Source organism: Pituophis catenifer, unplaced genomic scaffold, assembly GCF_029215685.1.
Source record: "Pituophis catenifer annectens isolate HBS135680 unplaced genomic scaffold, rPitCat1.0.hap2 SCAF_355, whole genome shotgun sequence".
Classification (NCBI taxonomy): Eukaryota; Metazoa; Chordata; class Lepidosauria; order Squamata; family Colubridae; genus Pituophis; species Pituophis catenifer.
This window is the reverse complement of record NW_027257235.1, coordinates 1,523-25,840: the sequence shown is the minus strand read 5'-3', so window position 1 is coordinate 25,840 and position 24,318 is coordinate 1,523. Positions and strand designations below refer to the sequence as shown.

General features: G+C 35.3%; 1 protein-coding gene across 1 annotated transcript; it reads left to right on the top strand.

The window, feature by feature from the left end:
• Positions 1 to 5,897: 5,897 nt before the first annotated feature.
• On the top strand, positions 5,898 to 23,914 carry LOC139326929 (cilia- and flagella-associated protein 58-like; the record flags this gene model as incomplete). The annotated part of the gene is made up of 10 exons (XM_070956659.1): positions 5,898 to 5,936; positions 6,278 to 6,580; positions 9,342 to 9,490; positions 10,379 to 10,535; positions 11,805 to 11,999; positions 14,464 to 14,601; positions 16,265 to 16,424; positions 17,601 to 17,683; positions 19,761 to 19,952; positions 23,753 to 23,914. Coding segments are annotated over exons 1-10 (1,578 nt in total), but the record flags the coding sequence as incomplete, so codon positions are not given.
• Positions 23,915 to 24,318: the final 404 nt, after the last annotated feature.

Sequence of the window (24,318 nt, the reverse complement as noted above, 5' to 3'; positions counted from 1 at the left end):
ACCAGTGCGAACCGGGGGCAACCCACCACTGGTATAACTTCCGGAATGGCCATTTTGGCTGCTAATTTGGGGAATGATAGTTGTAACATCTAATGGGATGTTGAGAATTGAGAAGCCTGCCTCAGATTGATACTAATTGAGTGATGACATTGTAAGGCAGGGCTGTTAAACTTGCAGCCTGCGGGCCAGATGCGTCACATGTTGGTCATGCCCATCCCCGATTTAGTGAAGTGGGGAAAAGTTGCGATACATCACGTGATGCTGCAAGTTTGATAACCTTGTTGTAAGGTAATAACAGTGCTTCCATGATTTCCCTATATTTTCTTTTCAGATGAAGCAGGGTAAGATGTTGATTTCAGTACAGAACTTATGTCACCTACATAAAATCAGCAGAAGCCTGCACAAATTTATGACTATAGACTTGGTTTTTTAATATATCCATTATTTAAACCAGCAGATTCATAAGTATACAAGATAATAAATATTGCAAGAAACCTCTGCACAGACGTAATCACTGAAAGAAGAAAAGATCAAGCAAGTAGTTGGGAATCTGCCTATAAATTGTATAAATAAATATAAATAAAAAAGTTTCTTTTCATTGAATAAGCTCTTGAGCCTTTTGGATTTCAGTAAAATTACTTCCACTGGATTTAATTTTATAAAGTACAAAAGAGGGAAAAATAGTTTTAAAATGTTCTTTTAAAAATGAAAAATGAAAGAATATATGAAATAAACAAAGATTCTGGTGGTTATAACGTTTATAATCATAAGGTATGCAATAGTTCACAAATGTTAATTAGAACCTATTCCAGAAACCAGTTATGCTCTACTCTTAAATATAAGCCCATTAAAACGGAATTAATTTTTTTTCAAAGACTAAGGGTGATATTGGGTCCTATGTTTTTTCCTAATTTCATTCACCCCAAAATGTTTTTTTCCTTCCTTGCAATTTGTCCTCCTTCAAGGGAAATTCCTCACTAGGCCTAAGATATTTATCTACTGCTTAGGATTCCTTGCCTGTCCCTTATCTTATTCTGAAACTTAATTTGCTCTAAGGCTTCAGAAGTTTATCTTAATAAAATATGATGGGAAGAAAAAACCTCTTAACCTATGTGAATATAATTTGCTATTTTTCCCCATTTAATGATTTGACATCTGATCATTACATCTTAGAGGATAAAGAGCTACAAAAGATGCAAAAAAACAAAAAACAAAACCCCAACTACATTGATTAGAGGAATGAAGAACCTTCCTACAAGTAAAAAAATACAGCAACTAAGTTCTTTTAACTTGGAATGTAAGAAAGTACAAAGAAGACATGATAGAAATGTGTAAAATCAAGCGGGCAATAAATAAAATGGATATCAACCCCCCCCCATCTTCAGTGTTAGAACTCATGATTATCTCTTGAAACTAAGTGCTAGGAAGGTCAAGATTGACAAAAAGAAATGCTTTATGACATAGAAGGTACGGTGGCATTTATTGTAAACCATGGTGATAACGGTCAATTTGGAAATAAAATTAAAATGGAAAATAAACGGGTTCGCAGAGAATCAGGATATCAACGGCTGCTAATAATGAAGGTCCTTAACTACCTTTAAGTAGCCTTACAACCTGGATGCCGGAAAGAGAATGGAAAACATCTGTAAACTCTCCAGCCCAACCAGGCTGATGAGCTGCCAAATGCATGCTGTCGATCCCTTGCGATCCCTTCTTATCTTCCCAGATAAGATTTCATACAAGCGACCTACATTGCTTGTAAAGTTTCCGGGTTGTTTGATGCTGAATCGATGTGAACCAGGTACTTTTTAATTTTGCACGGACATGCGGTTGCCTCCCTCCACTTTTATAAGGGAGGAACTTGCAGGTTCGGGCCCCTCTCTGCCTAGAAACCGTGGAGATAAAGCAACAATTATTTTGATAACCGCGGCGCCTTTTGCCTAATAGGATGTGTTTTATTCGAGCGTTTTCTTAAAACGCCTCCCTTCCCCAATCCTCGGGGCAGCAGACCACATTAGAAAACCAAACGCCGGTTCCGAGCATGAAGCAGGAAACAAAGGAAAAAGAGGAAAGCCTAACCCTGGTTGTGGGGCACGTGAAGAACAACCAGCCGCTCCATCCCTGCTGGAGAAAAGCGGCCCAGCGCCACCCTTTTTTTCCCGCCTTCCTTCCACAAGCCGAGCGTAAACTATCCCTGACGTGTCCCACCAGGGGGCGCTGGAAGGAAAGGAGAGAGGGAAGGGGAGGTTGCTAAGAGACAAGAGCGCGGCCGCGTACACAGCTGCGGAGACCCAGCCGGGAGATTCAGGCTTTCCGCCCGGTTCAGCCAGTGGGGGGAACTCCGTACTCTTTCTTCTTCCTCTCGGGCGCCGGGGCTGCCTATCGCCCCCTCCCTGCAGACATGGCTGAGGTGAGCCTCCCGTCTAGGCAATGCAACCCCCTCCGTTTGTTTTCCCGTATCTTTCCTATCAGCAGAGTGAGACTCCCCCTTTCCCCACGCTGACGCTTTTTAGATCGCTCGACGTCGCCTCCCCCAGATCTCGCCCTCTTTAATAAGGGACCCACCCATGGAAGGAAATGAAGCCTTGTGTATCCTTGGATACCCCAGCGGTTGCCTTGTGCTGCTCAGCCCATGGAAGGATGATCGTTTTCCCTTGTAAATTGCATCATCTTTTACATCACAGTATGGATTCACTTGCATTTGAAAAATGTACAGGTTGTCCTCGAGTTACAACGAGAGTTCGTTTAGTGACCGTTCAAAATTACAAAGGCACTGAAAAAAGCGACTTATGACCATTTTTCACAGTTAGGACCTTGACAGCATCCATATGATCGCGTGATCAAAATTGAGATGCTTGGCAAACCTATTCGTATTTATGACCATTGCAAGTGTCCCACGGTCATGTGATCACCTTCTGAAGGCAAAGGCAATGGGGAAGCCAGATTCACTTAACAACCAGGTTACTAACTTATCAACCGCAGTGATTCACTTAACAACTGAGGCAAGAAAGGTTGTAAAATAGGGCAAAACTCACTTAACAAATGTCTTGCATCACAACATAATTTTTGGGCTCAATTGTCGTAAGTAAAGGACTACCTAGATTCCTCCCCCCCCCCTCAAGCCGCTAATAGTCTTGGATTGGGTCAAGCTTGCAATAGACTTATCGAAAAGATAGACATGACTAATTGGAGTCAATTGGATTAAGATGGGTAGCTACAGAAATGGAATAAATAAAGTTCCATTTATTTTAATTTGCAAAGTTCTGATCTATTTTCTTGAATCTCACAATCTTCCCAGTATTCAGGGGTGGGCAAGTCAAAATCTCCACAATATTGTTCATGTAAATCAAATATTCTAAATGGATAATTTAGAATGAAGTTATTTCTCATATTACAGATAGTATTTTATTTTCTGTTATTGTCCCAGAATAAGTATTATTATTTTTTATCTGTGCATTATTGGGTCTCCTCCCACCCAGTACTTCCTGTTATTTTCTCTTGACCAGTGTCATATGCTAGAAACCCCATTGATAAATATTTTTTCCAATAAAAGTTGATTCAACCTGATACTTAAGAGTATAATTTCCACCGAGAAGTGGAAATAAGATTCCCTGAGAGTTTTTTTTTGTAAGGCTCCTTCCTACTACTGAATCCTACAAACTACAAAAGAATACAAACATTAAACTTACTGCCTCATTGGTCTGTATCTTGCCAGTTTTATGTCTCTTCTGAGTCATTCAAAGTGGTATCATCTGGCAAGGTATCTGGTTTTCCCCTCTAGTTTTGTTACTTTTTTCCAATTTGTCACTACCAGATTTCACCAGTCTGAGGACTGCAACAAATATTAGTTGTTTTTCACTTTTCTGCTTTCTCTACATTAGTTATTTGTCTGTCCCTCCTCCTATACCTTATTTGACCATCTCCCAAATGAAAATGATATGAAATAAACATTTGGGAAAAGCTTCAAGGCGGAAATAGTTACAGAGAAATAGGAAATAGACCTTGCCACACTGTAGAACAAGAGTGGAACTATATTAGAATATGCTGAAATTGACTAGCTGGTGGGCAACATCTCATTTCCTGGAACAGAGATGGAAACTGACAAATAAAGAAAATTGGCAATAGAATATGAGTCATGTGCACACTTCCCATTCACTTGCAAAGCATACCTCTGTTTATGCTGCAGCCTAGATCATGTGTATCGCTGACCAAAACTGTCACAGGTCAACTAATCTAACTTCAAAATAATGAATGACAAAACATTCTAAATTTTAGAAACTCTAAGTTATGGTGAGATAAAATTAAAGAAAAACATTATTTTTACATGAATACAACTAATAAGACCTTAAGACTATTTTGGTCATAGTTTGGGGAGTAGATGAGGTCAATCTTCTGGGGCCAAAGGAAGAAAATAGGATATTATCAGGAAATGATTTTGTTGGGATAAAGTCGATAAGCATTACTTATCCTTATAGATTTCATGCTCTATTCTTTTCTGAATGCCCTTTAATCATTGCTTTCTATTCTATTTGTATTTTATAACTTGTTATATTTTTAGTCTTTCAGATGTTTTCAAGTTCCATCAGCCTGGACCAGAATGGTTCACGATCCAAAATATTTAGAGTGCACCAGACTGTTTGCTCTTTCTATGGCCTTTGGTTATTTCCAAATTTCTCTTTTCACCCATTGTAATGCTTTTGCTATATACATTTGTGACTTTTTCTTTAACCATGCTACATTCTTTCATATTGTCCTTCCACAATGGAAAATGTTTAAAACTAGTTTAGAGCAGTGGCATGTGCATGGGCGAGCAAAATAGTCAAGATGATGGTTGCAGCAGTGTATGTGTATTGCACACACAAAATGGGCAGAGCTTTGATTATGCTGAAGATACACATATTTTCTTTTTTGATGCCCCCTGTGGACATCACTGGTTTAGAAATGCACCTATTTATGATTTTCTTTCCTCCTCCTCCTCTTCTTTCCTTCTTTCTTTCTTTCTTTCTTTCTTTCTTTCTTTCTTTCTTTCTTTCTTTCTTTCTTTCTTTCTCTCTCTCTCTCTCTCTCTCCCTCTCTCTCTCTCTCTTTCTCTCTCTCTCTCTCTCTCTCTCTCTCTCTCTCTCTCTCTCTCTCTCTCTGTATTCGGTATACTAGGTCTTCCTCATTCAGTTAATTGCTCACAGTTTCTTTCCTTTTTGTTCTTTATTATTATTGTTTCTTTTTCTTCCTACACCCCTGTCTCCTATCTCTCTGGCTCAAAAGTCATTCCTGAACGTTGTTTTTAATCCAGTGTATTTTTTCCTTCATTTCTCCATTCTTTTCCTCCCGCTTCCTATTTTCCCCTCACTTCTTTTGTCTGAGTTTGTGCTCTTTCTTCAGGGATTTTTTTAGATTAACCCATTTTCTTTTGCTTTTTGCAGCAACTGTTCTATGTTATAAACTTTCCTTCTGCCACTCATTTAGCTTCAGTCTGTTCTTTTTGATACTCTGGGCTAACCTGGGGACTATAAAGCATGTTTTATGATCTGAATAACTGGGCTTGGCATGAATTCAGTCTGGAAAAATAAAATAGAAACAATCGTACTACTTTGCTTAGCCCACAGAAAACTTTACTTCAGCTTGATTTCCTTCATATTACTCTGTCACGAAGTAGTATATCATAAACAAAATACCATTAAGCTTCAAGCTTTAAGAATAAAAATAGTTTTATTGTGGGCTATAAGTTCAGTACAGATACAAAGCTACAACATGAACAATTTTGTTCATATCTAAATTTATAAGAATAAAATAAGAGGGAAGAATGAAGAATTCATTCAAGTCATAGAAGAGAATGATGTAATCATTAGAATCAATTTGGTCTTATTTTAGAATGAACAAATTTAGTAGAACTATAAATGATGTCGTCAGAGCCGGAATATTATTTACATCTAGAGCAAGTATGTATCTCTGTGCATTTACCTCTCATTAACTGTTGAAGAAATAATTACATAGTAAAAATAGGAGCTTCATGAAATATATGATTTTATATACCAAGATGAATAGATATAAAATTAGATCAAAAAGATATATGCCTACTGGGCATATATGGGATGGTTTGCTTAATTGTAGAACTTTATTACATATACTTATATGATATTCCAAATATTTATTTAAAGGCAAAAGTTTAAAACAAAAAATTTAAAACGGGATTAGAGCAGAATTTCCATAATCACAGAGGATACATAATCCCTAATGTACCACCATTCAGATCAAGATATTTTTGGTTAGGATATAATAGTTTTGCTTTCCTCTCACACAGGAAAAATATGATAAGCCTGTAATAGAAGAAAATGTCTTTGAAGCTTTGGAGAAAGACTTCCAAGAAGTCATCAGTGAACTTACAGGAGATCAAAGCCTGGAGAAATTTCGTGTGGAATACGAGAAGCTCCATGCAGTGCTAAAAAAGTCCTATGAGAATGAAAAGCGTCTCATGGCAAAATGCAGGGAACTGAATGCAGAGATTGTGGTGAATTCGGCTAAAGTGGCTACTGCTCTAAAGCTCTCTCAGGATGATCAGACAACAATAACATCATTGAAAAGGGTAAAGTAAAACATGATCTTCATTAACAAATATAGAGCAATGTATCAAACAATATTGTTTTCAATGGTGAGAACAAATTTGTAAAATGTATTTATATGGTTTTCGGTTCTTCTAAAATGATGCTATCTAATAGTTGATATTAGAACTGAGACCCACCTTACTGATCTCAGGTTATGCATGTTAACTGAATATTTAATTCAGTTACATTATGTATAAGAGAATGTAAATATTAAAGTCAGAGCAATAATTTGCGGTGCTCATTCCAAAGCACTATTAAAAATATATTTTGGTTCTGTTGTCCAAGATTGTGATTCTGAAGCAGTGTGATGGACCATTGCTTTAGATGTCTGAAATGGTTGAAATTCCAGGAAAAAATAAAATCAGAAAACATTCTCCACATTAGCTGTAATTTGAATATATTTCCTCAGATTTATCATTCCCTGCTAGCTTTGGCTTTGATCTTCATAGGTCTATTAGTCCAACCTGATATGGGGGAAAAATTGCCTTGAAAGAACTTAGTTGTAAATATCATTTCCTGAATTTGGCTTTAAGTCAGAATCAAAGGTGATCCTCTTGGTAAATTATCTGATGCCTGTGTGATTATAGATTTCTTTGTTGAATGACCACTTGTTGACAACATTCAAAAGCTTATTTATTAATCTACTAAACAAACAAAGTTATTATGGTGCTGAACAAGAGAGATTTATGTTCTGTAATAGTTCTGGCCAACTCAGCTTTTCATGGTCATGTAATTGCTCTTTGTGACTTTTTCTGCTGGCTTCCGACAAAAAAAGTCAATGGGGAAGCTGGCAGGAGGTCACAAAAGACAATGACCTGTCTATGGGACATTGCAACGATATGGGATTTGCCTGATAAAGGCAACAGGGAATGTCACAATTAGTGATGGAATTGTTGGTCCCAGATACCATCATTAATCAAGGGCTACCAGTAATGCTGTGATAATTCTTCCAAACATTTGGCCTGGGTACTGGATGAACCTGCCTGTAACAGTTTAAAATTGATTGATTGTGAGTTGGCCTTAGTCATGCCATACTTTTTATGTATCATGTTTCATTCTTTTGAACTATATTTTGAACTGAATCCTATGTTAGTTGACCAGAGTTGTAATGGTAACCTAAACACATTGACTAAACAACCAACCAACAATGTTCAGAAGCAAGAAATACAAAAGTGCACATGAGAATAAGCAGATAGGGAGTCACTTGTGCCTTGGTAATTATAGCAGTGTGTTCCACATAAACCTATTCTTGAAAAGAATACAGAAGTTTCAGCTGATACAGAATATGGCTGCATGGACAATCTTGAGCATCTAAAGAATGGCACATGTAATACCTTTACTGCATGAGCTGCATTGGGTGCCAGTTTGCTTCTGGTTCTAATTCAAGTTGTTGATTATGATCTTCAAAGCCTTACATGGCATGGGCCAGGTTACCCACAGAACCATCTTCCTCCCAGTATATTAGCCCGTCCCACCTGGTCATGGCCTTACTTGGGGCTCATAGAAGAGCATATAGCCATGGGGCTGGTTAGCTTCATAAAAGCCCCTGCCTTTTAATTAACTTTTAATATTAATTTTTAATCCATACTTGCCTTTTTAAATTGCAAATTTCATATACAGGTTTATATTTTGATTTTTTTACTTGGGGGAGATGGGTGGCTTTAAAAAATTGATAAATAAAATAAAAATACGAGTAAAATACATTCAATTTACAGAATCCACTATGATACTGAGTTAAAGGTGATAAAAAATGGGATACTTTAAATAAGGATTTTGCATTAAAAACACCGATGTGAAGATTTATGGAGTTCTGCAAGTTCACTGTTCATTTCATTTGTGAAGCATCCTGAAGATACTGTAAACACAGTAGGTCCCCCCCAAACCCTTTACCCTCAGTATTTGCAGATTCCAAGCAAGTTTGGTGTGGCATTGAATTGTCAGGAGTTCCTTTGATCTGTTTTTCATCTGCCCAAATTAGACATCAACTGATTATTAAAAACATTCATATATTCAACCATAATCAGTCATTCATTATTTCTTATCACTTCCTGGGGATGTTCAGTGAATAAACCTTTGAAAAAAATTAGACTTTATTTTACCATAGAATCATTAAAACAGATGTTGTGAGCTGTTTTACTCTTTTATCTGGTCATCAAGTCTCTCTTTTTTTCTTTAAATGTTATTCTCAAGATGTTTTCCCTCAAGGTGGATAGTGAAATAGAGCTGTGAGACATAGCAGGCAATGTAGCATAAGGCCATAAATACAGGATGACCTTGTTTTCATCTGTCTCTTAAACAGACCAAAAAACAACTGAATAAAAAACCAAAAAGAATAAAAATCCATTCCTGGTTGTACTGAGTTGATGAGGAAGCAACTCAGTGGTATATTTAGTGGCATATTGCTTCTGTGTTGTTGCTTGCATCCTTTGTTAGTCAACCCTATATGTAATTGCTGAGATGTATTAAAATCTTTCCTATTGTAATTCAGAGTTTTTATTTTTTTGGCTATTACATACCCCTAAAAGCTCTGTTCCAATGAATTTTAGGTAACTCATAGTCTGACATAAATAAATTAAAAATAAAAAAGTTATAAAAATTCCTTGTATGGAATGTTGAATACTGCTACTATACCTATTATGGAAATCTAAATATGAAATTATTTAAAGTGGAAGTTAAAGAATTGTTATGATTTTCAAGTTAAATACTGTATGATGTGTAACTGTTATTGTCTAACAACAATAGGAGATCGAAAAAGCTTGGAAAATGGTGGATGCAGCATATGAGAAAGAACAGAAAGCAAAAGAAACCATCATGTCTCTTAAGGAGGAAATTATGAACTTAACTAAATTAGTAGAACAAGGATCTGGATTGTCATTGGGTCAAGAGCACAAGTAAGTTGGGCCTGTGAGAGATTAGAAAAGATAGTTATCCATGATGTCTTCTTCTTACAGAGGCTATATGTATTAATTTATGCATATTATTATGTAAATACTGCATTTGTTTTAGATTTATGTATTCAAAACTTCGTATTTTACATCCTTAGAATGGATAATGGTTTGCAAGTTAAACCTGTTTGTAAACTATGCTATTTGAGACCATAAATAGGGGGTGATATATTAATTAAATAGACAATAATCAAATTTTTCCTCTATAAAGAGAAGTAGTGCATTACTGAGACTATATCCTACTCTGACAGTAGAATTCAAATCATAGCAATTGTGATAAACTTCCTATGTACATAAAATGAAGCTGTTCACAGCAAGACACTAACTATTCTTGTTTCCTAACCCTGTGGTATTGTTGCTGCCACAACACAGTGCAGAAGAAACAACACAAATCTGTTCTGACTGTGGATAAATTCTTCACTGCCTCCTTTTTTATGGTGGGTCAGATTCATTCTGAGGTTTTCTCCATTTCTGCTCAAATGAGCACTTCTCTTGCTTCATTGACCTTACTTCCCCATGAAACCAAGGGCATCAACATTACACTGTGTAAGGAAAGAAAGTAAACTGATCTAATTATTAACATGTTCCATAAACAGGCCAAGTTTTCAACAGTAATGTCAAAAGAGGATATAGGAAAATTTCCAGATGCGTTGAAGAAACTATTTAAGTTATTCCTTGTACAATATGGATGTTTTTAGTAACTGTATCACATATGTAATTTAATTAACAATTGGGGTGGGGGTAATCAAAGTGGCATAAATATGCCAACAAATTTTGCGACCTAATTATTTTCTAAGAAACTTCAATTCAGAACAGAGATTTGTTTTCTTTCAGCTTGCGGGAGTTGTTAAAATTTAAAGAAGAAGTAACAAAAGAGAGAGACCAGCTTTTGGCAGAAGTTGTAAAGTTACGTGAGAGTGTAACGAATATGGCAGATCAACAACAAGAAGCAGAAAAGACAAAACTTGAAGCAGAATCTACTATTGCTCAGGTCTGTGTAATTGTGTTATAGTCATTGTTGCTTTGACTAGATTGCTATTCTGTCTTTGCATTTTACTTTATTAGCTCATAACTGTTGTTTCATTTCCCTTACTTCTTTTTCTGGCAGTTATGTGGGAGGAGGCAATGCCCTGTTTCTGTGAACAATTTGTTTTCTGTAAGGCACTTCCTTTTTTTTTGTGGCCAAATTTGCAGTAATCTGAGAATTTTTTAAAATTATATTTCAAATCTTATATTCAAATCTAAAAAAAGTTACAAAATTTTCTAATATGGATTGTTGAATAGTATTATTATTCTACAACTATGATCTTTATAATAATTTGTTTTGTTTTCCTTCTAATTATTATTCTCCAATCAAAGATTTCTGGCTGAGGTATAGGGTAATTTGAGTTGTGTTTTCGTAATGCACACAATTTTTCTCATATTTCTCATTTCTCAATTTTTCTTTAGTCATAATCATGGATTTTTTAAACTTCGTCATGAAGTTTAATGCTCAGATGTGCATCAGCTATTATATATGTATATTTCCAGTGGTGAACCTCTTTCCTTCTGTTATCAGCCTTTTTAAAGGAGAAAAATGATTTAAGAAAGAGAAGGTTGAAATGCACACTTGTGTCATGAATTCATTTGGATTCATTGGCTGCACCATGGTTCTTAAGAACAGTAAGCCTTTCCTGAAGGAAGTTTGTATGTGAACATATCAAAGGAAAGAAGTAGCAGGTAGTGGATTTCTGTAGAGACACTGCATGTACCTCTCCTGTTTGAGACAATTGTTGTTTATTATAATTTAGATACATAATCCATGTAAATAATCTTTATCCAAACAGATGAAATAATTCCCTATTCTAGATAGATGATTTATTTATTGCCACCTATCTCACTATATGATACTATTATATATACATATATATACATATACATACATACATACATACATATACTGTATATATATATATATATATACATACATATATAGCAGGGGTGTCAAACTGACGGCCCGCAAGCCGAATGCGTCATGCGCAGGCCATGCCCATCCGAGCTCTGCGGATGGAAAAAAGTTCTGTCATTGTTGAAGGCATTGAAAAATCTTGTAAGAAAATATTTCTGAAAGGAATTGACCAGTGAATCACAATTTGTCTAGTTACATTATAAAATTCCAAAGATATTTTAAAAAGAAAATAATGAGTCTAGTTAAGATATTTTAACAGGTTAATGTAGCATGGATTTTTTCTTTGAATTTTTGTGCTTGGTGCTGTTATAGCTCCATCAGGAAATCCAGATGCGTCAAAATGAGGCTTCACGGGAGACACGAAAGAAAGAAAAAATGGAAAGAGAACTGAAACAACTTCAGAATGAATTAGAGTTCAAAGTGGCTGATATAAAGACAATGCAGCAGGGTTTAAATAAAAGCAAGGAGGAACTCCTGAAATGTGAACAGCAACTGAAGGAACAAAAGGTATTTTTAAAGATTTTCATTAACACACATTTTAAGTTCTTAGAACAAGATCACATTTAAAACATAATAGGAGTTTCTAATTTCAGAAAATAATAAATTGAATCATGGATAGAAACATTCCAGAAATTTCAGTATTTCTAGGTGTGTTCACCCAGGCTGGCTTTAGGATATGACAGTGGTGATAAAATCAGTTGAAATGCTGCCCTCCTTGTAAGCAGGTAATATTGTAAGATCTCAATATGTTTTTTTAAAAAAATAAAGTATAATTTTCTAGTGTTTTTCTATCCCGGACTTAAAAGTATTATCTGAAGTTTGTTGATTTTTTTTCAGGCCATTTCCCCTGAGGCTGCAAATACTTTACAGGAACATTTTTAGTTAGAAAAAGAACTTTGGTAATTGTAACATATTTCTTTTTGAACGAACTTTTTTTGGGAATTTCATGAGTCACGCAGGTGACAAAGAAAATTATTAATTCATTAGAATTGTTTCAGTGAAACCAAACAGATTTTTTTCAAGAAAGGGAATCTGACTCATTGGAGAATGTTGTGCCTTGTAAAATTAATGCAAGGATCTATTTAAAAATTCTGGGTGATATCAGTAAGTCAGTTTTGATACGGTTGTTTTCAGGCATCAAATGACAATACAGTTAGTCCTCGACTTACAACCATTCATTTAATGATGTTTAGGAGTTGTGATGATGCTGAAAAAAGAGACTTATAAACTGCTCTCAAAATTATGGCCCCCGTGGTCACATGATCATAATTTAGTCATGATTTAGGCAACTTTACAACATCCTGTGGTTACATGTTTACAATTTGCAATGTTCACAGTTGGTATCCAACAAGCAAAATCAATGGGGGAAGCCAGATTCACTTAATGACAATGCTAAACATGGTCATAAAATCAAGTCTGTTCATCTGATGACTCCTGTAACAACTGCATGGCTTAGCGAGTGAAATTCCAGTCCTTATTGTGGTCATAAGTCAAGAACTACCTATATATTCCACACATTACTCTACTACTCTGCATCTAAAATGTACTGTGCATGGTCATTTTTAGTTTAAAACAGTAATGCTTGATCTTCCAAATTCTTTCATCACAAAAATGTAAGTTCTTAATTAAAGATATGCAAAGCAGTAGAAAATGCCAGATGCAAGGTGAATGTATCTTTCTTTTTATTTCACAAAATATTTTTTTAAACAGGCTGGACTGGTTTTTTTTAAAGAACTTTGATCATTTGAATTAGCAATTTTCATATTTGATTAGCAGAAGGGAAAATTGCATGTTACACTTTCTAAAGATTTACTGTTATTTTTGTATTTTAATATTATACTTTGTTGATATGCAAGCCTAGAGAATATGCATATCCAATTATATTTATAATCAATAAAGTTTCAGGGCAAAAAAGGTTATTTTCAGTAAAGTTGGATTAATGATGGAGGAAAAACTAGGAATGGGAGTATCATAAAATAAAAAAAAAAATTACTCTGCTGAGTCAATGCCCATTTAACTCTACCATCCTGTTTTTCCCTATTGCTTAACAAATTGCCTATAAAAATCCCACAATAAAATATGAGGGCAGTAACTGTATGAAAATGTTTTTTTTCCACTTCAGGAACCAAGATTTGATTCAACAGGTAGTGTTAAGCAGTAGTGGGATTCAAATTTTTTTACTACTGGTTCTGTGGGCGTGGCTTGGTGGGCATGGCATGGCTTGGTGGGCGTGGCAGGGGAAGGATACTGTAAAATCTCCATTCCCTCCCCACTCCATGGGAAGGGTACTGTAAAATCTCCATTCCCTCCCCACTCCAGGGAAAGGTTACTGCAAAATCCCCATTTGCTCCCAGTCAGAGGTGGTATTTACGGGTTCTCTGAACTACTCAAAATTTCCACTATCGGTTCTCCAGAACTGGTCAGAACCTGCTGAATACCACCTCTGGTATTAAGCCATTCTGACTAGTAACGTACCATGGCCCTATTGCTAATAATTTTTCTAGGTTCATATGTTAAAATTTCTGATTACCTTCATCCTAATTGAGTCTGATGCAACTGGATCTGGGCTCTATTTGCAATTATAAAGAAGGTCCTCTACTACTGAGCAATAAATCTTTTTCATTAATGTAAGAGTAGCTAAAATTCATACCTCCTTTTAAATACTGCTGATTAAAACCATTTGGCTACCCTGTTCATTTATAATAATTACAGAAAATGTACACTTTGTCTCCCAGATAGCAAACCATCCTTACAATATTTATCCTTCAACTGATTCTAGAAAAAGAATTATACTCACAGTGTTACTTGTTAGAAGCTCCATTCCTACTACAGCTGTCAAGCAATTATCACATATCTCATCTATTAGATTATTGTTATGGTGATAAGTAGCATGTAATAACCAGAAACAAACTGAGTTTACCACAAAATCTGATTACAAAGAAATTAACTTCTTTATGCCATAATCTTGCAGATTCTGAATGAAAGAGCCACGAAAGAACTGGAACAATCTACAGCAAGAAATACTAAGCTTCAGCTAGAGAATGAGCAACACAGTTTAGCCATTGAACAACTAATGCAGGAGAATCAGCAGAAAACCGCTGAACTGAGAGTAAGTTCAGGGCAATATCCAGAATAATGCTAATTCTGAAATTATAATCCATTATGGATTATTAGTATTTGCAGTTCATATATTTTAATATTTGATATTCGGCACTAAGATTTTTGTTGAAATTCAAAGAATAGGTTTAGAAAAACATGAGTGTGAAGGAAACTATTTCTTCTTTCTCTCCCCTGTAAGCTGCTGTTTACACAACAGAAATATGAATTCACAAAATTAATATGTCTACTTTGATCTTGAATATAAGCATGTATAAGAATTGTTTGCATAACAATGTATACTATTTTTTGTAATTGGCAATTACTGTGTCTTTTCTATTCCATGTTGGTTTCTAACCCTTTTCTTGTTTTTATTTAGTACTATTCTTTTTTTTGGATCCGAAATGTTCATATCTGAAAACATTGGACAATCTTTTTCCAAAATGAAACTGATGATACCACCATTCGTCAGTACTATTTTATCTAATATAACCAAAAACTTCTACATATCAGTGCCTTTCCATCAGATAGTATTTGTTTGCATATATGTAGGGGGAAAAAATTAACCTCTTTTGCTTGATTGGTTGATGAGTGTAAGGTGGGAATTGATTAAATTGAAGAGGCACTCCAGAAGCCCCCAATCTTGCTTTACTATAAATTATGGAGGATGATTCATGTCCCATATATAACAACAACAACAACAACAACTATCCCATAATAAATTTATAAGGACAGCACTACTCTTCATTTTCATTGCTGAGACATAGTAAAGATTGGCTACAGAGGCAATACCAAGTATCATGACATACTTTCTGTGTCCTCAGTGATGGAGAGAACATTAATATAGCCATGAGGAAACATGCTCAATTTATGATCAACTACGGAATGTGTTGATTGGTATTTCATTGTCTAGGATACTCAATATTTAATCCAGGAAAATATGTTCAAGTTAAGGTACTGACAGCATGCCCAGGCCTGCCCAAAGCACCTTGTCTCATCTGCCATTGTCCCTTCACTGAAACATATTTTAAGGAGGTGCTGAAAGTTGTAGCATGAGCGTTTAAACACCTATTCAACTTTGGATTTAAATCCAGGCATATGTTTAGGGGTCAGTAGGATGGGGAAAATGTAAATATTTAATTTGGCACATTATAAACCCATGCACACAGAAAACATGTCATTTAAATTTTTTAGTGGTTGGTAGCATGATCTTATGAATGCCTCCCTCAGAAATAGGCCCTAGATTAAATAAGATCTGTTGCAAGGTAGATATTTAGGACTGCATCCTGATTTGTCCCAGGCCTTTCTTTTACTGTAGTCATTTAATTTAACAGAGAAGATGCTAGAGAAAGCTAAACAGTAAAATAATGTCTAGCAGTTATTTCCAGTTGTCCTTAGATAAGTATTGCTAGATGTAGTGACAAAAGTTTCCTGTGTCATGAGGTCAGTGAGTTCATGGTTTTGTTTCTTTGTTTAAATAAGAAAAAAAAAACAAAAACGGTGAAAAGAAAGTATGAGGGATGCAAGTTATGTCTTAGATGTTTTTGGAAGTTTATTATACTATTGTGATTTAATATTATCATTTTTTTCATTTTCCCAACTCTAGAGAGTAGCAAATAGATATGATAGAATTCATATTAATTATTATCTCTCTATTCTTATTCTGTCTTTCCTAGACAAGAGAAGATGAAGTGTCTCAGATGCGTCAGGAGATTGGAAAGCTAACTAAAATGAGAGAAGTAATGCAGCGAAAATTACGTGTTGTAGAGGAGAACAAAACACAGGCAGAATTTGAAAGGGACACCCTTAAAAATCAGATCGCTGGACTGGAAAAGGGTAAGAAACAATGTTTTTTGTGTGGTTCTGCTCCATTTTCTCTATTTACTTATTGAAATGTGAACATATGATGGTCTGATCTGGATTACTTGTATTCAGATAAAATCAATCTCCTCCAGCTTCTTAATATTTGCTTGTTTTAAATAACTTTTTATACACTTGCTTTTTTTTTTTTTTAGAAAACCTTCATTTCTACCTCCATTGACACCAATGCAGTTTAAAAATAAAAATAACACAATGTAATTATGGTTTATTTCTTTTGTCTACAGACCCATTGAAGGTGTTCATGTGAAGTGATCCCTAGAAAGACAGAAATAGGTTCTGAGTGGAAGGAGAACAGGCTTTGACTGAATTTGGCCAATATGAAGTGGCTTTGTGGGCTTAATAACTCTAGGGAAGTTACACTCCCCTACTCAGAGGTTGTCTAGTTTAGGAGTTCTAGACTCACAGCTTCTATGTGAGGGCAGATAACAGCTGTGGCTAGGAAGCCTTTTGCCCCATTATATTTTGTTTATCAACAACAACCCTTCTTAGATTGGAAAGCCCTACTCACAGTCACTCAAGCCCTGTTCATTCCTATTTGGGCTACTGTTATGAACTCTACATGGGGCTGTCCTTAAAAAAAAAAACACCTGGAAACCACAGTCAGCATAGAATATGATAGTCTGGGCAGGGATGAGCATGTTTTGATAAACTCAGGTGCTGCATTGATTACTAATTGGCTTCTGAATGCAATTCAAGGTATTAACTGCCATGACCATACATGGCTCTAGACGTTATCTGAAGGCACATTCTCTCCTGTGTGCATCTCCCACTATATTAAATAGGGTCAATTCCCCATGTTTACAGGTTAGGGCCCTGCTGTCCGGTATTCTTGGTGAGCATCCCAACTCTTCAGACTGAAGATTCCTTGTGGCAAAGAAATAATCACTTACTGGAAAAAAAAGGAATGAAAAACTGGTGGTGAATGATGAGTTGAAAGAAATATCTCAGAAGAGGGCAAGATGCCCCAACCTTGAACAAGGGCACTCTACAGTGCAACATTTTGTTATGTTTGTAAAGGGGGGATTTGGGAACATTGAAACAAGTGGAGTTTTTTGGAAAAATGAAACAATTATGTTAGGTTTCATTTCTCATACAATTTAAGTACATACATCATTTTTTCTTGTACTTTAGAACTGGAAGCTGCAAAAAAGCAAGCAGAGGTTGATAAGAAGGCTATAGATGAACTGGTGAGAGAAAGGGACATCCTGAACAAGGTACGTACATACATTTGATTCTGCAGTTCACCCAAATCTTTATCTGATCTTTTATCTTCTTTGTCTGATTTTTAGCTGTTGTGCTGTCACACAAATATATACTCACATATACATACACAGAATAAAACTGCATATGTTGCATTAAATGCTATGATTTTGAAAGCATTTATGATAGTGTTTCATATAGATATGGAATTCATAGTGTCTATTTCACAGGGCACTGATATTCATTTGCTGAAATATACTTGAGGAATTGACACAGGACTAAAAATCCTGTGATAGTGGTTTAAAATGATGACATTGTGAAAGATACCAGGAACCTAGGAATGGTTTTATAATTAAGGGATAATATATTTTAATGTAGCATAAGATGATATTTTGGTTGGCATGAGATGATATGTTGGTGCTTTTACCTGTTCCAGGTCTCAGGAACATGAAAATAATAACTTTCTTAGTGCAAACTGCTTACTTTAATTTTTTTTTCTGGCCTTGATCCAAGACAGGATATTTGTTCCACTTCCCTCCTTCCCTCCTTTTCTTCTTATACTTCCACCCCTCTTTACATTGGTTAATTTATCTTTTTATGAGTAGCAGAAGAAATCTCCCCCTCCCTTAATAATGAAGGTCCATCTATCTAAATATGATTTTTATCTCTTATCCAAAAATACTCTGCTTTATTCCAAAACCTTTTTTTTTTGACACAGGTAAATGATATTCTCTTTCCAATAGAAAGGAATACATACTGCATTTTTCAGTGTATAAGATGCACTTCCCCCACAAAAGTGGGTGAAAATGTCTGTGTGTCTTATAGAGCGAATGTTGCCGAAGCCCCGCCCACCCTCCGGCCCCCGCCCTCTGGCCTCTGACTCCTAGCAATTTACTTGCAGCAAATAGCAAAAAGCCTGGTCAGCTTCAGCACAGCCTGATTTAGCATGAGCAGCCGATTGGTTGTTGGATCGGCCTCCTGGAATAACGCCAATCAGCTGATCCAGGCTACGGGGATCACTGCTGCTATCACCGCTGCCTATCACCGTTGATCGCTGCCGCCGCCGCTGTATGGTGGTGATAGGCGGTGGCAATCCCCGCCACCTGGAATGGGCCAAAAATGGGATGCACAGAGGCCGAAAATGGGGTGCACGGAGGCCAAAAATGGGACGCATGGAGGCCGAAAATGGGGTGTGTGGAGGCAGCAATGGGTGGTGATGGCGGCAATGGGCGGCAGTGATTTCTGCAGCCTGGAACAGCTGATCGGTGGTATTCTGGGAGGCCAATCCAACCACCAACCAGCTGCTTGTGCTAAATCAGGCTGTGCTGAAACTCATCAAGCTGTTTGCTGCAAGGAGGCAAATTGCTGGGAGACAGAGGCAGAGGTAGATTTTTTTTTTCTTGTTTTCCTCCCCAAAAGTTAGGTGCGTCTTATGGTCTGAAGCATCTTATAGTGTGAAAAATATGGTATAGCTCAAGGTTCCACTGTGGAGACATTTGGTGATTTTACCTACATAACTGATGTAACCCAGATAACTGATTAAGTTATTTAGTAGAATAGAATAGAATAGAATAGAATAGAATAGAATAGAATAGAATAGAATAGAATAGAATAGAATAGAATAGAATAGAATAGAATTCTTTATTGGTCAAGTGTGATTGGACACACAAGGAATTGGTCTTGGTGCATACGCTCTCGGTGTACATAAAAGAAAAGATACATTCGTCAAGAATCATAAGGTACAACACTTAATGGATATTGAAAGATCTGCAAGCAATCAACCACGATCAAGGAACACTAAGAATTCCACATGGAATGATACTTTTTTTCTGTTTTATTTGGTTATCTCCTTCCACTTTTTTTTATAGTTTTAAAGTTTCTACACATTTGTCACGTTTACTGACTCTACAGTATATTCAGGCTGTTTCAGAGATAGGTGTATTTTGTAAGAATAGATCTCCAGTATGAGAACCGGTTTGCTATAGCAGTTAAAGCAGTTAAAGGCGTTGGTCTAGAAATTATACAATGCTTAGTTTGATTCTGAGTATCTGGCATTATTAGATTTTGCTGCATGGGATTTTTTTTCTATAGAACTTACTGAAGGCTGCTAGCGTCACTCAAAAACAGATGAACCTTGTTAAGCTCCATGAACAGTCCAAGAAAAATCTAGAAGAAGAAATTCAGAATTATAAAGATGAAGCTCAGAAACAGAGGAAGATTATATTTCAGCTGGAGAAAGAGAGAGATCGTTACATTAATGAAGCTAGCGATCTCACACAGAAGGTAGGAGAACGTTTTTTTGAAAAATATACTTAATTCCGTGAGTGTGAATGTGGATTTTATTTCATTCATTTCAGTGGTCTTTAGAACAAAAGGCTTTTAATAAAATTCATCTGTGTCATTCATATAACTTCTTACTTTGATATCTGTAGATAATAATCTGAAAAAAAAGGTGGGGGGGGGAAGCCACACCTAAACTAGCCTTTCTTAACTTGATGTCCTCCAAGTATGGTGAAACCACAGGGCCGTGCTGAATGGAAGTAAATTAAAATTAATAAAAGAAATTATACTATGTGTCTTGTGATAGAAAACTATTGGAAGACTAGACTGAATATTTGAGTATTTCTAAGGAACAGATATTATGAGAAGGCTGTATGGGAATTTGTTAATTAGCAGAAATGTAGGAATGGAAAATTAAAATAAGAGGTTCCAGAATTACTAGGAAGTATCATGAAGTCTATTCTCTTCAACACACAAGTTTTTAACAAGGTAAACTAACTTTCTGCATTAATGGATTACAGTGCCACCAAAATACCTATTAACAAAAACTTTGTTAGTTATCCTATTAATGCCAAGCATATTTTTATAGTTCATTATGAAGCTGTTTTCTCCCCCTTTTTATGCCACTAAAAGCACAATTCATCCACCGAAAGGTACCCTAGTACCATTCAAAATAGTAATATTCTAAACATTTCTTGCTTCCTGGATAGTGCTCCTCTATGCTGTTAGGACAAATAAGTTGTAAGAGTAAGTTGGTCTCTGCTTGTGGAAAACATGGCCCTCCAACTCTTTCTTTATAGTTCCTAAACTCTTTCTTTATAGCTTTTGCCATTTCATTTCCAGCCACCATGAAATTAATTCACTAAAGGGCTAGCCATGCCCTTTCAAATATCAGCTGCAAGACACCCAGCCTGTTTCAAAACCTCTGCAATCGATCACTCAGCCGATTTTGCTTCATCCTCCACCCTCTTTTTCTCTACTAACCAAGTATGGGTTACTGATTACATTGTATATAATGATATTTCTGGCCAACTCCTTAAGAGCTTGTTGTGTGACAGAAGAGAAATTGAAAGGAAAATTGAAAATATTATTTTTTCTTTATGGGGAGGAATAGTTATGTGCTGATATTCTATCTCCTCCTCATTGCTCAGCTGAATAGCTTCCCTTTAGAACTACTTCTCTGATAGGTAGAGAGAATGGACTGAGGAGGAGGGGAACAATACCAAACAGTGGGATGAGAGAAGGGTAGAAAGGTGGCATATGATTTCATTGGTTGGTCAGTTTTGGATTAAAAAAAGTTCTATATGTATGTTCTGTCCAAAATATAGTGACACCAAGCTCACAATCATAATTATCCAGGCAATCACCCTCCAAATATATATGTATTGTATGATCTTTAAAAGATATGTGATTTAAAGGAAGTATATCAATGGAAGTTTTTACTGAACCATTTTGCTGGAAAGAACCAGTATTCTATCATTTAATTTTGTATTTCTCAAATCACATTTGCATTAGTCATACAGTTATACATATTTAAATTAGCAGACTTAGTATTTAATGATTCTTGAACAAATTCAGCATGAAAAAGAGATTAAAAGGACATAATATCAAAGACTTTCTGAATCAGAGAATGTCCAATGAATACAAAAGCAATTTGTTGTATTTGTTTCACTTTGTTTTCTTTTTTAGGTACTTTCCCCATCAGCACCCTAATTGCTGTCAAATATAGTTTGAAATATAGGATTCCCTAGAAATTAGCAGAGAAACTAATGTAGATCAGGTGTGGAGATAAGAGAAACACTATAGTGGATGATAACTTGTTCAGACTACATAACTACAGAATTAATGCAATTTTTTAAATAAGAGATTATTTGAGAGAGATAGTGACCACTTAAATATATACTTCCTTTTGAGGTAGCCAAAAAGAAATCATCTTCTCCTGCTGACTTCAGTTTCAAAGAAGCTAGTCATTTAAATTCCCTTTGAGGGGGGATTATTTTAATACTGTGATTTGTGAATATTATATAATGTGCAAAATGATTCCCAAGAATTATTATGAAAGAAATAACTATGACTATGGTTATTTTTCCTTTTCAGACACAGTGGATTGGTAATATGGATAGCTGTTTTTAACCAAAATGAGAGTCTGTCCACTGCATACGATTAGTCCTCAAAATAAAGGATATTTAATATATAACTATTATAATGTATGGAACAGAACACCTGTTATTCACATTTCAGATGTGAATAACAAGTATTACCTCAGAAGTGCTTAATACAGTATACTTTCAGTTATTTTATTTATTTATTTATTTATTTATTTATTTATTTATTTATTTATTTATTTATTTATTTTTCATATTTGTATACCGCCCTACTCCCGAAGGACTCAGGGCGGTGAACAGCCATAATAAATACAAATACATATAGAAGTTAAAAACTATTAAGAAACAGTTATTAATATAGATAGCACAAATTTAATTCTGGAATAGAAACAAATTGAGTGGCAACTTGAAATTACCTTGATGCCCTAACCTTGAAATTAGGGCATCTTTTGGAAACTTCACATTGAGTTAGAGCCATGCCAAATTCTTTTGAAAAGTAACTCATGTCAGATCCTATACTTATATAATTATATATTGGTTCAAAGTAATTGAGATATTAATGAATTTTTGCTCAAATATGCAGGCCCTTTACTTCTTGCTTAAACACATAGATAACCATACTTTGGTTAACTATATGTTTTGGAAATTAAGTTTACCAACAAAATCAATTTGTTTGCTTGATAACAATAGTATCTTTATTGTGACAATTTAGGAAATATTGGTTAATAAGAGACTTCTTGGTTTAATTCTAGCTTGCAGCTAAAGGTACTATTTTTGAAGGGAGAGCTATGTGTTTCTATCTTCCTTTATTTTGAAACAGTTCTATGAATGTTATGGAATAAAATATGCAAATTTTTGCAAATATAACTTGTAATAAAACCTTACCATGAAGGAGAAATCACTCTACTAAAGCAAAGTGATAAAATGTCTTCCAACCTATCCAATATCTCACGTGCAGTGAAGATAGCTGCTGTTGTGTCCAAAAAAGAAGAGTTGAACATTGTTAGGGAAATACATATTTTCATCAAGTCAGCAAGCAACTCTTGAGGCATTAGATTAAAATTCTGTAGTTCTCTGTTTATATAAAAATGGTGGCCAGGAGATTTTCCAGCTTTGTAATATAACAACCCCTTAAAGCAATAAAGTAGCTTATGTGTCACTATATTTTCTCCATAAAATAAAGATGCTTATTTTTTTTAAAAACCAACAGCAGGAACAACATCAGTAACAACAACAAAAAATACTGGCTAAATTTTGAAAATACAGATAGTTATGTTCCAGGAAGAACTGCTTATTTTAGGTTTTCATTCTTTTATCTTTTTTTTTAAAAAAATTATTTTCCTTCTTTACAAATTAATGGATTTTAAGTTGGAAAATGCAAGCATCCATAGTATTTGTTTCTATGTTTAAATTGTAGATTCAGTGGCTTTGTTCTGTAAAAGAAATTTGTAAAAAGAATTCATCCTCAAGCCAAATCTTCCTTATTGGACACAAAAGTATTAAGATATTGAATTTGAAATGTTGACACTGGGTTCAGTTTCCTAAGGGTTTACTGGGAATGGGCTACTCATTCACAGTACAAGCTACCCAATATTGCTGTATTGATAACATGATGGGAAGCCCTTACAAAAATCAATTTTATCTATCCATAGCATATTCTATATACAGGTGGTGTTAATTTTATGATTTCTGTAACAGGTCCTTCATCACATGGAAGATATCAAACTACGGGAAATGCAGATTTTTGACTACAAAAAGAAGATAGCAGAGTCTGAAACAAAATTAAAACAGCAACAAAATCTCTATGAAGCTGTGAGATCAGACAGAAACCTCTATAGTAAAAACTTAATTGAAGCTCAGGTATCAAAAAGCACTTTCGTTGGCTTTTTCCTCTTAATTTTGGTTTGAGATAATATTTTTGAATGAAGTTCAATCTATTGTGATATTTTCCACATTTTTGTTTTTCTTAATTATACTAAGCATACTAATTACCCTAGTGGTACTTATGAAAATAATTTTCTGTCTAAATGCTCTCAGAGGACAACCTTTTGCATATGTATTTGATGACAAAAGGACACCGAAAGGCACATTGAGCCGGATCTCATGTAGTCCCACGGGTACAGTAGTGTAGCTGAATGATATGTCTTCCAAAAGTGATCTGGAGATTTATAGTAGCAAATGAGAGGACTATTTACCAAACATTTGACATAGGTGAGCATTAGCTGATTTATGTTTTAGAAACCATATTCTGTCAAATACCTGAC